At 39.5% G+C, this 16,717-nt stretch overlaps 1 protein-coding gene across 1 annotated transcript in view; it reads left to right on the forward strand.

The window, feature by feature from the left end:
• Nucleotides 1–927: 927 nt before the first annotated feature.
• Nucleotides 928–16,717, forward strand: part of TENM1 (teneurin transmembrane protein 1) — a gene marked incomplete at its 5' end in the record, with an annotated part of 66,247 nt that continues 50,457 nt past the window's right edge. The window contains 4 exons of the mRNA XM_010290255.1: nucleotides 928–1,071; nucleotides 5,577–5,826; nucleotides 6,728–6,748; nucleotides 10,553–10,785. Coding sequence (XP_010288557.1) covers nucleotides 928–1,071; nucleotides 5,577–5,826; nucleotides 6,728–6,748; nucleotides 10,553–10,785 — 648 coding nt within the window. The remainder of the gene's footprint in view (nucleotides 1,072–5,576; nucleotides 5,827–6,727; nucleotides 6,749–10,552; nucleotides 10,786–16,717) is intronic.

Raw genomic sequence — 16,717 nt, forward strand, 5'->3', positions numbered from 1 at the left:
TAAAAAAAATTATAGTTATAAAACTCTATATATAGTAAAATGGTCCTAAAACTGCTACCTAGAGAAAGTGAGAAGAAATTATTGAAAATATCAGAAAACTGTGGTTTTAAAAGTATTTTTCTATTTTGTACATTAAAATATTTTTCATAACATTTTTATTTCGGAAAGGCTGAGTTATCTCGATATTTCCTAGATCAAATTTTGGGATTTGGTGTCAAAATACCATTCTTCCTTTACAAATGAGTTGCAGTGAAATCTAAAAAGGCTAACTAGAGGAGATAACTTCTTAAAAAGAAAAGTTGGTGTATTAGAGATACCAAAATTAAATTTTGAAGATTTTTTTTTTTGTTTTGCTGAATCACTAAAGGGAAGGTTTTGAGGGCAGTTTGAGTGCCGAAAAAAACCACCACGCTTTGGGAAATTCAAGATTTTCAGCAGGTATTTTGGCCAGCTGTAGAGGGGAGCCATGTGATGTGCAAGCCTATTAAGATTATGTTATGATAAATGTTTCTTTCTAGAAAATTTCAGCTTGACAATCCATTTCTGCCTAACTACAATTTTTACAATTAGCAAACAAATTAAAACCAGCTTGTTTTAATGTGGATTTTTTTTCTATTTATTTAAGCTGTTTTTCAGGTAATTAGCAGAAACGGAGTCATTGGAGGAGATTTATACCGTTAAGAAATCCGTACCTGATACAACAGAACATTTTCTGCTTTAAAACAGTAGTAACTGTATCTGTAATAACGTACTAATCTCCTAAAGCCCTTTTTAAAAAAAAAATACCATTCAACGATGGCAATCAGGCAGAAGAAAAGTAGTGGCATCATTACTTGACAGATTAATATCAAAACCTGGAATGAAGAATCACCTAGTAGTTCACAGAGGAGAAGGTAGACTGATAGATCTTTAATTATTTGTTTGCAGTGTCGGTGGGATATGAATATGAAACATGTCCTGATTTTATTCTGTGGGAGAAGAGAACAGTAATCCTTCAAGGCTTTGAAATGGATGCTTCAAATCTGGGAGGCTGGTCTATAAACAAACACCATGTATTAAATCCGCAAAGTGGTAAGTCCTTCCTTTATTAACTGGCCATGCAGAAGAAGAATACAAATTTTAAAGGAATTAATTGTTTGGATTTTAAGCATTACACTTCCTAACGTGTAATCCTCTTTGTTTGAATGTGCATCCTCATTTACAGAGAACGGAACTGTAAATGCCACCTGAAAGGATATTCCTAACGTTCTGGCCCCCAGCTGTTAAACACTAACGTCACTAACTCTTGTCACGGCCAACGCATTTCGATCGTTTGGATGGAAAAAGGGCACACTAATTTAGGTTGCTTCTCACACTGTTGGTACAGAAGTACCACCTTTTCGGTCAGTTTGTAGTGTGTTTTACTCTCAGTGAAGCGTCTACACGCCTAATTCATCCCGTGAGCGACATCAGTCAGTAGCATCACAGCAGCAGGGAGACAAACGGAGCAGGAAGACAGACGGGCTGAGAGGGAGCGCTTCCCAAACCACGCTGCCGGTCCGGCGTGCGGACGCCGCTGTGGCTGCCCACTCTCTGCCGGAGCACGTTACTCTTCAGGACACACGATCCAGCACCTTTCGAAGCGTTAGGAAAAAAGCTGTAAATGCTTTTGGTGTCATAACATTAACCCTGCGTAGATTCAAGCCTCCATGCTCGAATCTCTGATTTCTCATGGCTTTTGTTTTATTCCCCGGTTTTTGTTTTTTTTTTTTCTTTTGGTCCCTTAACATCTATAATCGGGAAATTAAATTATTAAAACAGTACTTGTAGATAAATTATGGTAACTAGAAAAATGCGGGTTTGCCAATAAACATATATCTCACTCTCGAGGAGAAGAGAAACTTGGGGTCAGATTTCAGCACTTATAAATCAGCAGAGTATCGGATTCAGTAAAGTTTTCTCAATTTGCTCCAGCTGCCAGTCTGTCCACTAAAATCTATTTCCATCTGCAAACTTCTGTTCATGAAGATTCAGGCACAGATGTACGGCTGTCAGGTTTTTACAAGTTCTGCTGTTGAATGCGCAGCTACAGTATAAATATTCCAAATACAAAAGGTCAGATTTAGTTTGTAAATTATCTGGATTTCTGTTTTGATTTAAAATGGTTTGACATTTTAACCAGCGGTTCTTTCAAACCCCGTCTTATTGGTTTGTATAGATTGTCTCTTTTAAATGCCAGCTATTGACATTTAACACAAAGAGAAATGCGACCTCAGTCAGCTCAGCCCCCAACTGTGAGCCCCATAGTCTGCTCCTTAGTGCCAATTTACCACTTGCACAGTTTAATTTCAAGCCTAAATTGCTGGCGGTAACTCCGGTTTATATGACGATCTGCTGACTGTGGTTACTGCTGTAATTCACCCCACAGGCACGGACACGTTCCGAGATTTTGTGAAGTGATAATCTGAGCGGGGCTGAATCCTTGCTTTCCTCAGCACGGGGGGTGGCAAATCGCTCAGCTGCTTCCACCTGCTCCTCTTCCTCGCACGTTCCCGCTGCGCTGGGCACGATCGAGGCTGGAGTCGGGGGAAGCTGCTGAACGTCTTTATGCGTTAGGGAGGGCATCAGCACGTCTGGCTTGCAATCGGCGGGTCTCGCCGTTCGCGGTTTGCGTGTGGGAGCGTCTCCAGTGAGGACGACAAGGGCCAGCCATGTCTCAGGCGCTCCCCGGGGCTGTAATGGCCGTTGAGCGTGCACGCCTGGTTTCGTACGCAGGAAACGGAGAAGCGGTTGGGGGCAGAGAAACTGTAGGCTCATATTGAAGCAACAAAACCAAGTAACGAACTGTGTTAGCCAAAAGGATAAAAATAATGAGTGCGCTTCCGGTCCCATCTAGAAACTAGCGAACTGCTCCAGCTATATAAAACGTACTTTAAAGAAGAACCACATGGTGATTCAAGCTTAGAATTATACATTTCAGACTTCTCTCCATGCCACCGTGAGTGAAATGAGAAGCATGAGTAGCCTTCTTGAGTATGAACGTGTTGAGATTTTTCACTTTTAACTGAAGCGTTCCCTCTGTATGTATGAAGAGCTGCTCTTTTTAGAAGCGTGAAGCTTGCATCTGTTTCTGAAACGCTGTCACTGGATTAACTACAGAAATAGCATTGGAATAGAACAGAAATGTCTTTCCAGAAATTCTCTCTTGCAAATTACAATTTTGTTTTCAAACTAAAACTAGAAGCACTTTGCCTGGTTAGTGAACTAGTCACGAAGAGCTTATATGTGACTGCAGCCACTAAGCCTTGTCTTCGGCAGGTCTGCCGCTGTGCACAGCGTTCCTACTCAGAGACGGGGTGGGTGTGCTTACCGCCCTCCCCACAAAGGCTATTCATTTTAGAGAACTTACTTAGAAAATAAACTAAGTACAAAAGTTGTAAAAATAAATACACGCGATTTTACAGAACCGCGCTTCATAGCACGGTCTAAGCTGTGGAGGTACAAGTATTGACATGCAGAAAGCACAGCAAGTAAAAACCGAGTTCTGTTGCCAGATGTAGGTAGCTTTAAAAAAAGAAAGAAAAGAAGGACGTCCGACTCCAGCAGCATAGATGAGAAATAACATGTATTCTTCCAATGTGGCCGTCGCTGGAAGCACAGGCATTTTAAATGTGTATGGTTTTGCATCAGTACGACTGTTAGGTTAACAAAGGATCACATCCTGGTCTCAGCTGTACTCGACTGTTCTTTTCCCACCTTTTTCCCCCCTCCGGTTTAGAGGTTTGATCACTTCTAATTTGTGACATGATTAGACTTTAATGTTTTCGAACGCGAAGGGTTTGGTCAGTTTGGAAGATCTCCAGGGCATTTCTCATAATCAAGACGAGAACACATCCCATAAATACTAGTCCCTGTATAGAGTCCTTTTAAAGACACCTATATATCTCATGAATACAAATAGCATGTGCTATTAACTGATTTTTCAGAGTATTCTTTGAATTAGATTTTTCTTCTGATGGGCAAGTGTATTGATTCCATTTTTATCTATCTGGGGGAAGGAGGAGTAATTTTATAGGGAATTTATGCTTTACGGTAATTTCGGCCCCAGTGCAACAGAGCACCGATTAAAATTAAAGCAGCAGCTCGAAAATCTGAAATTAAGCACATGCTTACATTTATTGACAGCAAAACATATTCTCCAGAGCCCTAATTATTTACTGGCATTTGTATGAGGTAGTTGAAATATTACCTTTACATTGTTAATTTCAGACAAAGGGCAGCGTCTTCCTTTAGCAGTATTTTTATCTTGTGCGTAAGGGAGGATATTGCTATTAATTTTACCGTCATATTTCCAAGATGCTTTTTTTAAGCCAACCTTCAAATAAATACATGTATTCTGTCCTCTATTGTTCAGCAATAAATTTTCAGAAATATAATTCCCTTACAAAATAACTATGGCAACACTCAGTAATTTCCAAGGAGAATTTTAGCTTCAGATTTACCTGAAAGCCACAAAAAAAGGGTTTAACAAAAGTTGGTAGAGAGACTACATAAACACATTTGCCGTACTTTGGGAAAATTCGCATGTGTCTCTCTAGAGATAGGCAGTGTCTAGCGTATTCTCATTTCCCAGTGTAAGAGTCCTCCAGAAAGTATATTCTCCTGTATTATTCCTTGAATCGTGCCACTTTTCTGATGAAGTACTGGGCTTTCTAAGGGAAATCAGAGATTTTGGACTGTGGTCCAAAAGAACACCTATCTTCCATTCAGAAATAGCCAGTATCTTATAATAACACGTCTTTTTAAAGGTACATCACTATTTTACCACATCGTTACTTAAAATAAACATTACAGCTATCAATCAGCTTGATAAAATACATACACATTTTTGTGCTGGTTCTGGTATCACCGGCCTAGAAATGGGGAAGACTTTCAACAACGTATGCTGCAGAGCAGTGCCAAAATACTGACACCCTGGAAAGTTGTTTTAAACTTTATGGCAGAACTTAATACATTCTCACTGCTAAGAAATTCACTTGTGCCTCAGAATTACTCCTTGACTTAACTTGGCTTTGCTGCACTTGGCACCTTTCTTATATACCATGAAGGACTCGCATTTAAATTTGAATATTGATTTTGCACTGCCACTCAGTGCTCTTTTGTGAAAAATGCATAGGAGTCCTGCCATTAATCTCCTTTAATTAAATATTCAAACTGCCTAAGAAATTCCTTTGCTACCTAATAAAGATTTATGAATAAAATGAATATTAAAAGTAGTAATCCCCAGGAAATCAGATAGCACTGCAATTAACAGTCAATTTGTTAGAGCATTAACCAACCGTGAGTTCTCCTCGTGACGTTGGCTTTTAAAACAGCCACTAACCACTAATCGACAAAATGGTGATGGCGAAGCTTGGGACCGTGTAAAATTGGAAGAGATTAGTGGAGCCCTGTGACAGTCTTTAAAAGAGCCGATGTTTGTTGCTGTTTTGGTAATCTGAGTTTCTAGAGGATTGCGTAATCCAAAACTGCAGAACAGTTTAAATGCTTTATATTTGCTTTTTTTGGTCTGTTTTCTGCCTCCCCCCTCCCTTTAGGAATCGTACACAAAGGAAACGGTGAGAACATGTTCATCTCCCAGCAGCCGCCAGTCATCTCGACTGTGATGGGCAACGGACACCAGAGAAGCGTCTCTTGCTCCAACTGCAACGGTCTTGCGCTCAACAGCAAACTCTTTGCCCCGGTTGCCCTTGCTTCTGGGCCTGATGGTAGTGTGTATATTGGTGACTTCAATTTTGTCAGACGGATCTTTCCCTCTGGAAACTCAATTGGTATATTAGAATTAAGGTAAAAAAATAACTCGCTTTCTCTGACTGGTGTTCGTTATCCTGGCTGTGATATGCCTATGGAAACTGCAGCGAGCCTTTTTCCACTTGTGACTTAAAGCAGCAGCCACCTTTAGCTGCCGGGTGAGCATACGTCTCACCGACTGCCGGCCGAACTCATCAGAAAACTTACGCTTAAAGTCACCAGTTTAAAAGGGCATCTTAAGTGGCCTTTAGAGCAGGTTTTGCATAATGAATTTCTAGAAGGTGCAGAATTAGTAGAGCTAATTTGTCTTCCTGTGAGATTTTTCATACATTTTCTCAAAAAAGTTCAAAAATACACTTCATGGAATGTTTTAAGAAAACCCCATAGTTCAATAGCAAATGTGTGCAGTATCCTGTCAGGTCACAGCATTATGGCTGAAGATAGACTTACCGTGTTTAAAATCAATACAACTAAATTGTTCCTCGTCTGTAACGGGGGATATGACTTGGGTTTAAGCAGAGCAGAGCAAACCTGACATGTCTCAGGCTGGGCCCGCGCCACCATTAACGACTCACCTGTAATTGTGACTCCAGCTTCCCGTTCCCTTTCAGGGCCAGAGGGGAAGGCAGGAGAGATTTTTGGACGCTGACATACTAAATTTCTCTTACTTAACACCCATGAATCTCCAGCTAGCTGACACTGCTGGGGATGTCGCGTGCTGGTTGTTCAGAATTAACTTGACAACGGGCAGGCAGCAGAAAGGAAGCGGTTTTCGGAGGAAGAATGCTAAGGAACAGGATGAACAGTGTTTTGTTCTTGGGGTGCAGCTTTGTGAGCGGTTAGGCAAAGAATACAGTTTTGTTGAGGACTAACATTTCTTGTCTTTTTTCTTTTTTTTTTTTTTTTTTTTTAAATCCAAACCAATCTGTCTTACTAGGAATAGAGACACAAGACACAGGTAAGTAAAACGCAGTAACAGTAATATGTGAACCGTGTTTGAGGAAACGGTCTTACAAAGGGCATTTCAGAAGTCTGGATAGAGAGAAACACCCTGATTTTAACAATTACAAATATTAATCAGATTCACCTTTGTTTATAGTAAAGTAGGTTTGATTTGTTCTTTTTGAAGGAATGAAGTCTCCCTCTAAAACACCCGTTCGCTGATCACCAAGCGGAGATGGAGAGGTTTAAACCCAAAAGCTGGGAATGCATTTCATAGCTGTCACATGCATTTCACGTGGCGTTTGGACGATCGTAGGTATAGCTAGCCAAGAAAACTGGAGATTTAGCAACTAAGAAATGATAGCAAGGGCTTCAGGATCACACAAGAGGACTGTGCTTTAGCAGTTCTAGGGCATTACAAACTTAAACCTGTCACAGTTCAGTCCTTGCTTCTCCAGCTACAGCCAGAGCACGCGGCTTCCCCCCTTTCCAGTTAGCATTTTGGCATCGCAACGTAGGGATTTCTTTCGGAGAATGAACGTTGCACATCAGGCTTCCGCGACGGACGGCGAGGGAGTTGGTTATAACAATCCAGCTGCAGAAACGACGTTGCAGGCTGGAAAGACAGCAAGGCACTCTGTATCCTTAGAAACAAACTTTTTAGCGTTTCAGTACTTAAAGGAGGTGAGATAAAGAAACCAGCAGTAGTGCAGCCTAAGCTGGTAAGTCCACGGCACGGTGGCAAGCAGCGTGTGGACTACGCGTGTGTTTGCAGGATGAGAGTACTGGTTGGAATTACTTGCTTTAGCCACACGAATGCTGCTGAATGCTACAGAGTACTTGTCAGCCTACTTACGGGTGATGTCACATCTCATATTTTACAACGAAAACTTAAAAAGAAGGAATAATTCCTAGTTGGTAAGTGCAAGGCTCTACTTTTTTGCTGAAGGATTGTTTCCATTTGCCTTCATGCTAAACCAACCAGTATCTTTGTAAACTAAAGAAAAGCAGCAAATTGAACTTATTTACTCTATAATGCATTCAGAACATGAGTCAGGTTTTAAATTCAGGGGTTTCTTTTGTAAAGTAGAATTTTTTTAACACCTGCTCACTAGTACTAGTTTCTTGAGATAAACTTAAACCTTAAGTAAATGAAGTTGGGACAATACTCAAGTAGCCAGCCCTATTAATTACAACAGTAATTGCCTCTGTCAGTATTCTGTCCGAGAGAAATCTGTGGAAAATTGGCAGAAATCAGTTAATGTAGCCTTTGAGGTTATGGGGGAGTATTCGGCAGTCCCACTGTTCTCGAGGCTGTAAAGGCCACAGTCATGGTGGAAATTTCTAGGATGCTCAAAGAAACATGTGGAGGCAACAACTAAAAGGTGTCAGAGACTCATGACAGTCCAAGCAGAAAAGAGCTGCAGAATCCAGTTCCTCAACACAGCTTTTAGTCTCCAAAAGAGCAGGGAAAAAAGGTTCTTTCTACCAGGACAAAGAAAATACCCTGTAAAAAGGGATAGAGTTTGGAGACCAGTAAACAGAGAAGGCAAGTTATCTGATTTTTGACTGCTTAAAAACCGTTTGGTTTTCTTGTCATTAAGATTTTTAATATGAAATCACAAAGCTGTTTAAGAACTGGTAAAAATTGAAACTAGGCTTTGAGGTTACAGGGGGAAATTTTACTACAGGATAAGTAGCTACTTGTTTTGGAAAGATTAATTGTAACTCCTAGTCTACTCTATATAGTTTTTAATAGGCTAATTTAAATAAACTCAGATCTAGATTTGATTGCAAACTTCTGCAAAGATGGCACATATTTGATTTTGTTCCATTTTTTACTAACACTCTTTAATCATTTTAGTATGCAGGGCTTTAAGCATAAACATCAAGAGTTTTCTAACAGCCGGTCTATTAAACCTAATGAGAAGGATGACAGAAAATGGGTCTACAAGGAGAGTATGTAATGACCCCTGGTTCTCTGCAGTTTCTGCATGATGAACAATATGTTTATTTAACATCTAGAATTCTCCTTGTAACTTTTTCCACAGAAGTGTTTTATTAAAAAGTCATCTTTTGGCTGACCAGTCTCTTCTGAGCTCACTCCGGAGAGCACAAATGATTCTTAATGTTTTCAATAAACAGGATTTTATAATACTGGTGATACCTAATTCAGCATTAATTGCTCTTACTCATCTTTCATCGTACCAGTGTCCTCTCATTCCCTACGTTTCCTTGGACTGGCTTTCACATCTGTTCCCCGACTGTGGGAATATCTCTTTCCTTACATTTTCCCCTTCTGCCTTTTATAGATGTTTATGACTAAGGTCAGCTTTAAGCTGGTCTAGTTTGTGGCCCAGTCTGCAGAGATGCCGAGCAGCGTCTGTCCCTTTTTGGATGGAGAATGAGAACTGAAATAGGCCCAAGCTCTGTCACATTTATCATGGTACAGCATTAGCCTTATCACTTGTGAATGGAAATAAGATTTCAGCTCATCATCTGTTGGAAGTTTCGTAGTAATATATAGGATATTCAGTAGTCTGCTAAAATAAAAGGTATTGGTTAAGTAATTTTTACATTGTTTTGCAACATCGCTCTGTAAGGTAGAACGGTCTAATAGATGATTAGTGAAGCTTAGTACCTTCCTCAGCCAAGCAAAAAATTAATATTTAAAGAGGCTTCATCAGCCTGAAGTCACATCAGTAAAGTCAGTCAGTCTCATCTCATCTCAGACATCACCGACAAAGCTGAGAGGAGTAACTCATCTCATTTCCTAACTTTGCTGCAGCAATCTTAAGCGTTAGTTAATTGTACCCATGTTAATAAAATATCTGTTAAGCAACAAAAAACAAAACAAAACCAAAAAAAAACAACAAAACAAAAAAAAAAAAAAAAAGAGAGAGAAATCTGACAATCTTTTTAGTCTGCAGAGCAGACAGGAAAGTCCCATGCAGAGTTACAGGGGATGCGGGTGGGTCAGTGTCCTGCTTCTAATCAGGACTACGCTGCGGTCTCGCCAGGCTCGGGACACTCGCGTGGTGTGCCGTGTGCTTAGACAGTTTCCTCAAACTGGAAATTAACTTTCTGCTCAAAAAGAAACAAAAAGTCTTGCTGGTTAATAAGATGCAGCCCAGTTCTCCGACTAGAAATTATGATCCTCACCATTTAATTAACATAAGTAAATATTTTTTTAAATAACATTTTATAACTGCAATAAGGCACTTCAGCCCATGAATTATGGTGCATTAATTCATGCCTAGTTGCACTGCCAGTACTTGGCCTTCTGCCTTGCTCCTGACAATACAGTCGGCATGAATTAAGGCACCATATTTCACACCTTCATATTTCCTAAGGTGTAGAAACAGATAAAAATAGCCAAGAGTGGGTATTTGTGCCCATGCAGAACAGTCTGAGTCACTTCGCTTCAAGTCATAGATTTGGTTTCAGTGCGAAGAGTACTAGGACTTAGCAGGTATAGAGAAATGACCTTGCTTTTGATAGTAATAATTATAACTAAGCTGAAGTCACTCCAGTTAGCGTTAGGCTCAGCGGCTCGGTACTCCTGGACAGCCTGACTCCACCAGTACCACTCTCTGCACGAGCTCGCTAGCTGGTAGGCAGCTGGTGGCCAAGCTCTGCGGCCAGTACTGGTTCCTTCCTTCTCAGCAGTGGTGCTTGCATGAGCTACATTAAAGCTGGTCTCACCTATGCCTCCATCATCTCCAAATCACTGAAGATGTCTTCAGAAGTGCTACGCTACCATGAACAGAGATTAAAAAGAAAAACAATTTAACTGTGATGCTCTTCTCTTCTGTTTTAGTACAAGCCCTGCTCATAAATATTACTTGGCCATTGATCCAGTGTCAGAAGCCCTTTATTTGTCAGATACCAACACCAGAAAAGTCTACAAAGCAAAATCTCTCATTGAAACAAAGGATCTGGCCAAAAACGCAGACGTGGTGGCAGGAACAGGTGATCAGTGCCTTCCATTTGACCAGAGTCACTGTGGAGATGGTGGAAAGGCATCCGAGGCCTCTCTCAACAGTCCAAGAGGTAAGAAAAGAACATTTCTGAAGTACTGGTGTTGGTCATCTGTCATTTCCCTCCTTTTGATGCAACTGAATGTACAAAAATGGCTCTGAGGTGATGATTTAACCAACTATAAGCAAGCTAAATCATTTCCTGAAGCTCTCGTGTTTTTAATACAACCAGTCCTTTATGAGGGCGTAGCATGAGCAGCAGGCTCCAGCTAGCATCCTCTGAAATACTCTTTCCTTGTGTGGCAACACTCCTCTTATTACCTGTCTATTGCAAGGTGGCAGCGTTTAATTATATTTAACATTTTAGCAAATAACATGGTTCCAGAAGTCCATTTTTTAGATTTGATGCATTGAGGTGACTTGTAATGTTAATGGAGCTTACTCATACACATTAAGTCAGGGCTGTTCAAATCAGCCAGAAAAATCAAGCTTAGTTGGAACTCTACTTCATCTGTCCTCATTAAATGCACTTTGCAAGATATGAGCATCTCGCCTACTGCACGTGAAATAAGCATTTTGCTGCAGCCTCCCTGTCAGAGTACGTGCTGTACTGTCACAGGCAAAATGCGTGTGAAGCCTTGAATCCCCACCAGCACAATTAATCCCTGTGCAGCGTGCGTTAGAACTGCGATAAGGTCTCTGGATTTGATCCTCTAAAGCAGCTGATCACCCTCAACTCCCACTGAAATCCCTGGAACAAAGGGCACTCGGCAGCTCCCGTGGCACAGCCCGCAGTGGGCTTTCAGCACGCTTTCCCCGTAGCGCACCGCTCCCTCCTGCTGACTAGCTCTAAGGAAGGGTTTTGATTATTTTTCGTGAGCTAATAAAGGAAGGCTTTATATCAGTAGGAAATTAGTACATATATCCAGGTAGAAACATCTCTAAGACAAGCAAATAATCCTGTTTTAAGGCTTAGCAAGAGACACATTGTAATTATAGAGTGACTTTAACATGTCTTTAATGATAGAAGGTAAGTGTGAGGTAAGTACAAATAAATGTTAATCTTCAGGCACCTAATTAATGTAATGAATCAATTCTAAAAATAGTAGAAGACAAAAGGTTTCCAGATCCTTTAGCAGGAAAATGATCAATGTTTTATTACTGATTACAATTGATTATATCTAATTACAATACAATTAGGTGTTCCACCTTATTGGGGAAGTATGTTGGTGAAAATTTGTAATATGCTATTTACTTTAAAAATACCCATGCATAACTTGCTTTCTTAGCAGCAGGTTCTAGTCATAGAGAAATTAAGAGCAGTAAACGTACAATTCATGAGCTCTGAGACAGCCAGCAAATACTAAAATATTAACTGTTAGCAAACCAAGGCTCATATGTTGGCAAATTCAGGTGACGGCCCCCAGCTGCTTTTGATTTAGGCATCTACTCTAAATTACATCAGTTTGCAATTGTCAGATTTGCTATGTTTTGGATTTTCATCTCAAGGAACTGTGGCCTGCCACATGCCCTTTTTGTACAGAGCCTAGCAAGATGCCGCACCAACTGGTAGTCACCAGCACAGTAGGAACAATTAGCTGTGTATTATCATAATGGCCTCGTAAGCGCATGTCCTGGCTTTCCTCTAAACTGTAAGAAGTTGAATAACCTTGGAAAGTAGTAAGTAGTACTTACCTGGTACCCATAGATCTATTACTTAGTAAGAAACCCGAAAGTCTCACATACTTGAAATGGTTTTAGAGAGTCTGTTGGATCACTTATTTTGCTTGTTGTTGGAATAATTGTCAAGTCGGAAGACATCACATTTCTACTGAAATAACATTCAAACAGTATACACAAAAATATTTTTTATAGGAGACAGGAAACACTGACAAAAATTTTGGTGAGTCCAAATTATATCTTCTGTATAATCTATATATCTTTTTTATATATATATACACACACACTATATCTTAACCACGTTTAAAAATACTTGAACACAAAGCAATACAATGTTATGTAGTATTTGACTGCAGAAATAAATAAATTGCTTCTGATTTCTCACCTCTGAGATATTTACAGTGCAAAACCAGGAACCTGATAATGCAGATAAAGACAGAGTAATTGCCCAGAAGTTATTAAATATAATCATTTGCATTATTCAATGACCAGACAAGATTAGCATTTATTTTTTTAAGCTGACAGAGAAAAACTTTTAGCTTTTTTAGTACTCTTTTCCTGTTATAAATGAAAAATAAATTTACCTCTTACTTGGTAGAAAGGTAATATCTGAGAAAGAACTGCATTTAGTGGCCATCTGACCTTGCTTAGCTACAGCTCAGAAGTTGTATTCTCATTTTTGCTACCGGCTGCTTGTGACTCTGAGTAAGGGCTTATCTATATGACTCTGTTTATCCATTTGCAAAATTGATAAGAAATACCTGCTGTATAAGACTTGTGAAACTTCATCCTGTTTGGTAACATCCTCAAAAGTATGTAAATAAGTGTAAATTCAGATACTTTCTTATTTACTTCTCTGAATGTTGCTTCAAATGCTCTTTTAACTTTTTTGAACTCGTAACGATTTTTGTGCTTCAGTGGGCGTGCAGGTAGGTTTTGGGAGAGTCCTAGATTAGTACTTAATGATTTAAGGCTTTCATCAACTTTTATTTCTCATTATCTTTATTTGGCAAGACTTCCTTTGCCTAGTGACCAGGAATTAAATGCCAGACAGGAAAACATCATGAAGTCACACCAATCAATTATGATTTGATGTGCTTTCCACAACTTTTGTTTTGCAGGTAATAAACACCTATAGCTTTATCCTGTCCCCACTTCTCTGTGAAGGACTAGAGATGGGGCTTAGTGAACATTAATCTCCCACTATTGTATGTTGAGCTGACTTTGAAAGATGCTTTTAAACATGCATGGGTGATGTAGTTGAAATGTGAACTTCAATATATTATTTTTACTGCAACTTTCTTTAATTCTGTAGAGATCTCAGACTAATGAGTCATGTAATAGATGACCAAGTACTTAAGCAGAATGTGAAATGATACAAGGTGGGGACATAAAATAAGATCTGTGACAAGCTGAACACATTTATTACACGAGAAGATATTGAAAATGAAGAAGTAACTACACAAGATATTAATCATTGACTGAATTCCGATCACCTGAACTTTACCAAGTAACAAATTCTAATTTTGGGGTGGTGAATTTTTGGGGGGGCTCAGGGTTTGTTTTTGATAAAAAGTATTTATGGCCCATCTAGTCGCCAACACTATCATTTCAACAATCTGGATTAGTATTACCAATAAGGCACAAAAGGATAACAACGTCCTGATTTTAACTGGATTAGTCACTGAGTATTGGAGCAGTAAGAAGCACTAAAATTAAATAGAAATACCTGGAAGTTGTTCTACTTAACACTGCAAAGCCAATGCCTGGATCAAAGCCATTAAACACTTACCTACCCTGCCCTTCTGAAATCAGTGGGCTTTAGACACATAAATAGATTCATCTTTCCAACCTTAATTGACAGAGGCAGTGAGAGGCTGAGACAATCAGGTTACCACATTTTTGCTGAGCTACAGTGTCTCCCAGTCAGCTACTAAGAAAAGTGTCTTAGATAAACATCTGATTTCAATTACCTCGTATTTGCGACTGCCTCGGAGCACCACACAGGACAGCTGTGGTGGAAACACAAACTAAGCAACTTTGGTGAAAACAGTAAGTCCCTCCGGTGACTGAACCCTAAGCTTCAGAAGTGATTTATGACATTTGGAAGCCCAAGCATTAAATCCAAGGATTTAAGCATCTAAGGTCCTGCCCTGTCTGCTTTTCCACTCCTGGGTCCGGACCAGACTCTAGAACTAGAAGATAGATGCACACACTGTCTGTGCAAGCTCTGTGTACTGTCAGCGCCTCGAGAAATTAAAAACTGCATACCAAGTACAGAGTACTTGAATGCAGTGACCTCACTATAGATGCAGTGACCTCAAAGCAAGCACCAGGGAAATGTAGAAGGTTGGAGTAAGTTTTAAATACCGTGCATAAAAATACCTTATACACAGCTGTAGCAAAGAACCTTTTTCACTCAGACCCATGGCCATGAACTAGCCACACAAACAAAAGCTCAAATTAAAAATCAGTTCTGCAGTGTAGTTTTATTCATTTTGCTTGAAATTACTTTACTAAGGAAATAGTACCCAAAAAACCATGGTTTTGAACATGTGCTCTCCCCAGTATCCTGCATCCTGAAATAATCAGTCTTGTTGCTCACCATCTGCAGCAATATTTTCTCAAGTAAATAAAGCTGTAAGAACAACTGCTCAGATTAAACCTTTACATTTGTCAAATGACAGTAGCCCGTTTAGGGCCTGCTCCTGCTCTGCTAAAAGGTTCCTGTTACTTTCTGTAGGATGCAGACCAAATTCCTAATATAACCTTTTGCAAAAACAAGACCCCCCGCTCGCCCCTTGTCATAGGTAACGATCAATACTGTTTGTTCAACAGTCTTTGCTATTCAGTAAGTTCCTAAGACCTTTTCAACACTTCCATACAATTGAAAAAGGAAAGCAGAATGGGATGAGATGTTTCATTAGCAATATATAAAGAAAGAAGTAGACAAACCAAGGTGATTTGCAGCCTCCAGTCATTGTCATGTATGCATCATAAAACCAGCAAAAACTTCATCTCGTGCCATCTTTGATTCAGCAAAATTTATTCCTTATTTTTCTCTTCAGTAGTCTTAGCTACCTATGAGTTCAGAAGTCTGGGGATCTTGTAGAACAATTAAGGTAAACTTTTTGGACAGCAAGTTTTCCTAAATTTCTTCTAACCTTCATCTGAACACGTAAGTTACTCACTTTTCTGCTAACCATTGTCAGCAGTAAGTATGACCCCAGTCATCATGTCTCAGGCTCAAAGCAGGATGTTTTCATTCACAGTCAGTAGTTTAAAATGCTGTTTGCTCCAGCTCTGCTGTTACGCAGCCAAAGAGAACAACGCCCGAGCGCAAGTACCGAAGTCACGTTCCAGCTGACAAAGAACTGCTGAATATTTTGCCGCTAGTACTGAGACAGTAATGAAGTAAAGATGACAAAGATCACAAAGCAACAGACTGCAAATCACTTGAATCATATTTTGAGTGGTGTATTATGGTAACCTATAAATAACTAATTGCATAAAATTGCTTTAGTAGTTTCTAGATGGCAGCTTTAATTAAAAGCACCGGAGACATTTAGAAGTTTAGAAATGGATGGCACGTAATTTGCCCTTTTACCAACCATAAAATGGTAATTAACCAATTTGATTCACTCCTTCCTATTAAAAGTTTTATGAGAATCGCAAGTTCCTTCTAAATACAGTTTTTCTTCAGCAGAAGGTGGCATTCTCTTTTATCAGTCCTCACCAGTAGTTTTAGATGTTCTTTTACAAATTCTTCAGAAGTTTAATTAGAAGTTTTCAATATAAAATGCTCATTTGCAAAGTTTTTAGCTAAGCAAAAAGTGTAAAGTAGAATTTCCAGAAGTGGGCAACATACAGCTCTAGCTGCTGTTCATTGATGTGTTCAAAAGGATTTGTCCCAAAAAGAGTCTCTTAGAATGCAAGTGTAGGCTCAGGGGGAGCAGGAGAGGGAGAGAAAATACCTTAGTGGGGAATTTTCTGTACTACTTTCAATCCATATTTTCAGCACTATAAGCTTAGCTCCATTAACATTGCCGTGCCAAAATTTCTAGACTGAAAGTTCATATGTGTAATAATCAGCGCATTTTGAATTTATGCCTATGAAAATTACACACAAAAGTGACCACTTTATTTTCAAAGTGTCATTTGCATTTGTAATTGTGTACATATGTGCACTAAGGCAGACCTGTCAAGGGAAATAGCCCTTTTAACCAAAATCACTGCTGAGAGCATATAACAGGAGAGATTATAGTCAGCCTTCTGTGTTTATCATGGTTGTACTCAGCCCATCTACTAAGTACTACCTTGTGCAG

Source organism: Phaethon lepturus, unplaced genomic scaffold (genome assembly GCF_000687285.1).
Source record: "Phaethon lepturus isolate BGI_N335 unplaced genomic scaffold, ASM68728v1 scaffold48320, whole genome shotgun sequence".
Classification (NCBI taxonomy): Eukaryota; Metazoa; Chordata; class Aves; order Phaethontiformes; family Phaethontidae; genus Phaethon; species Phaethon lepturus.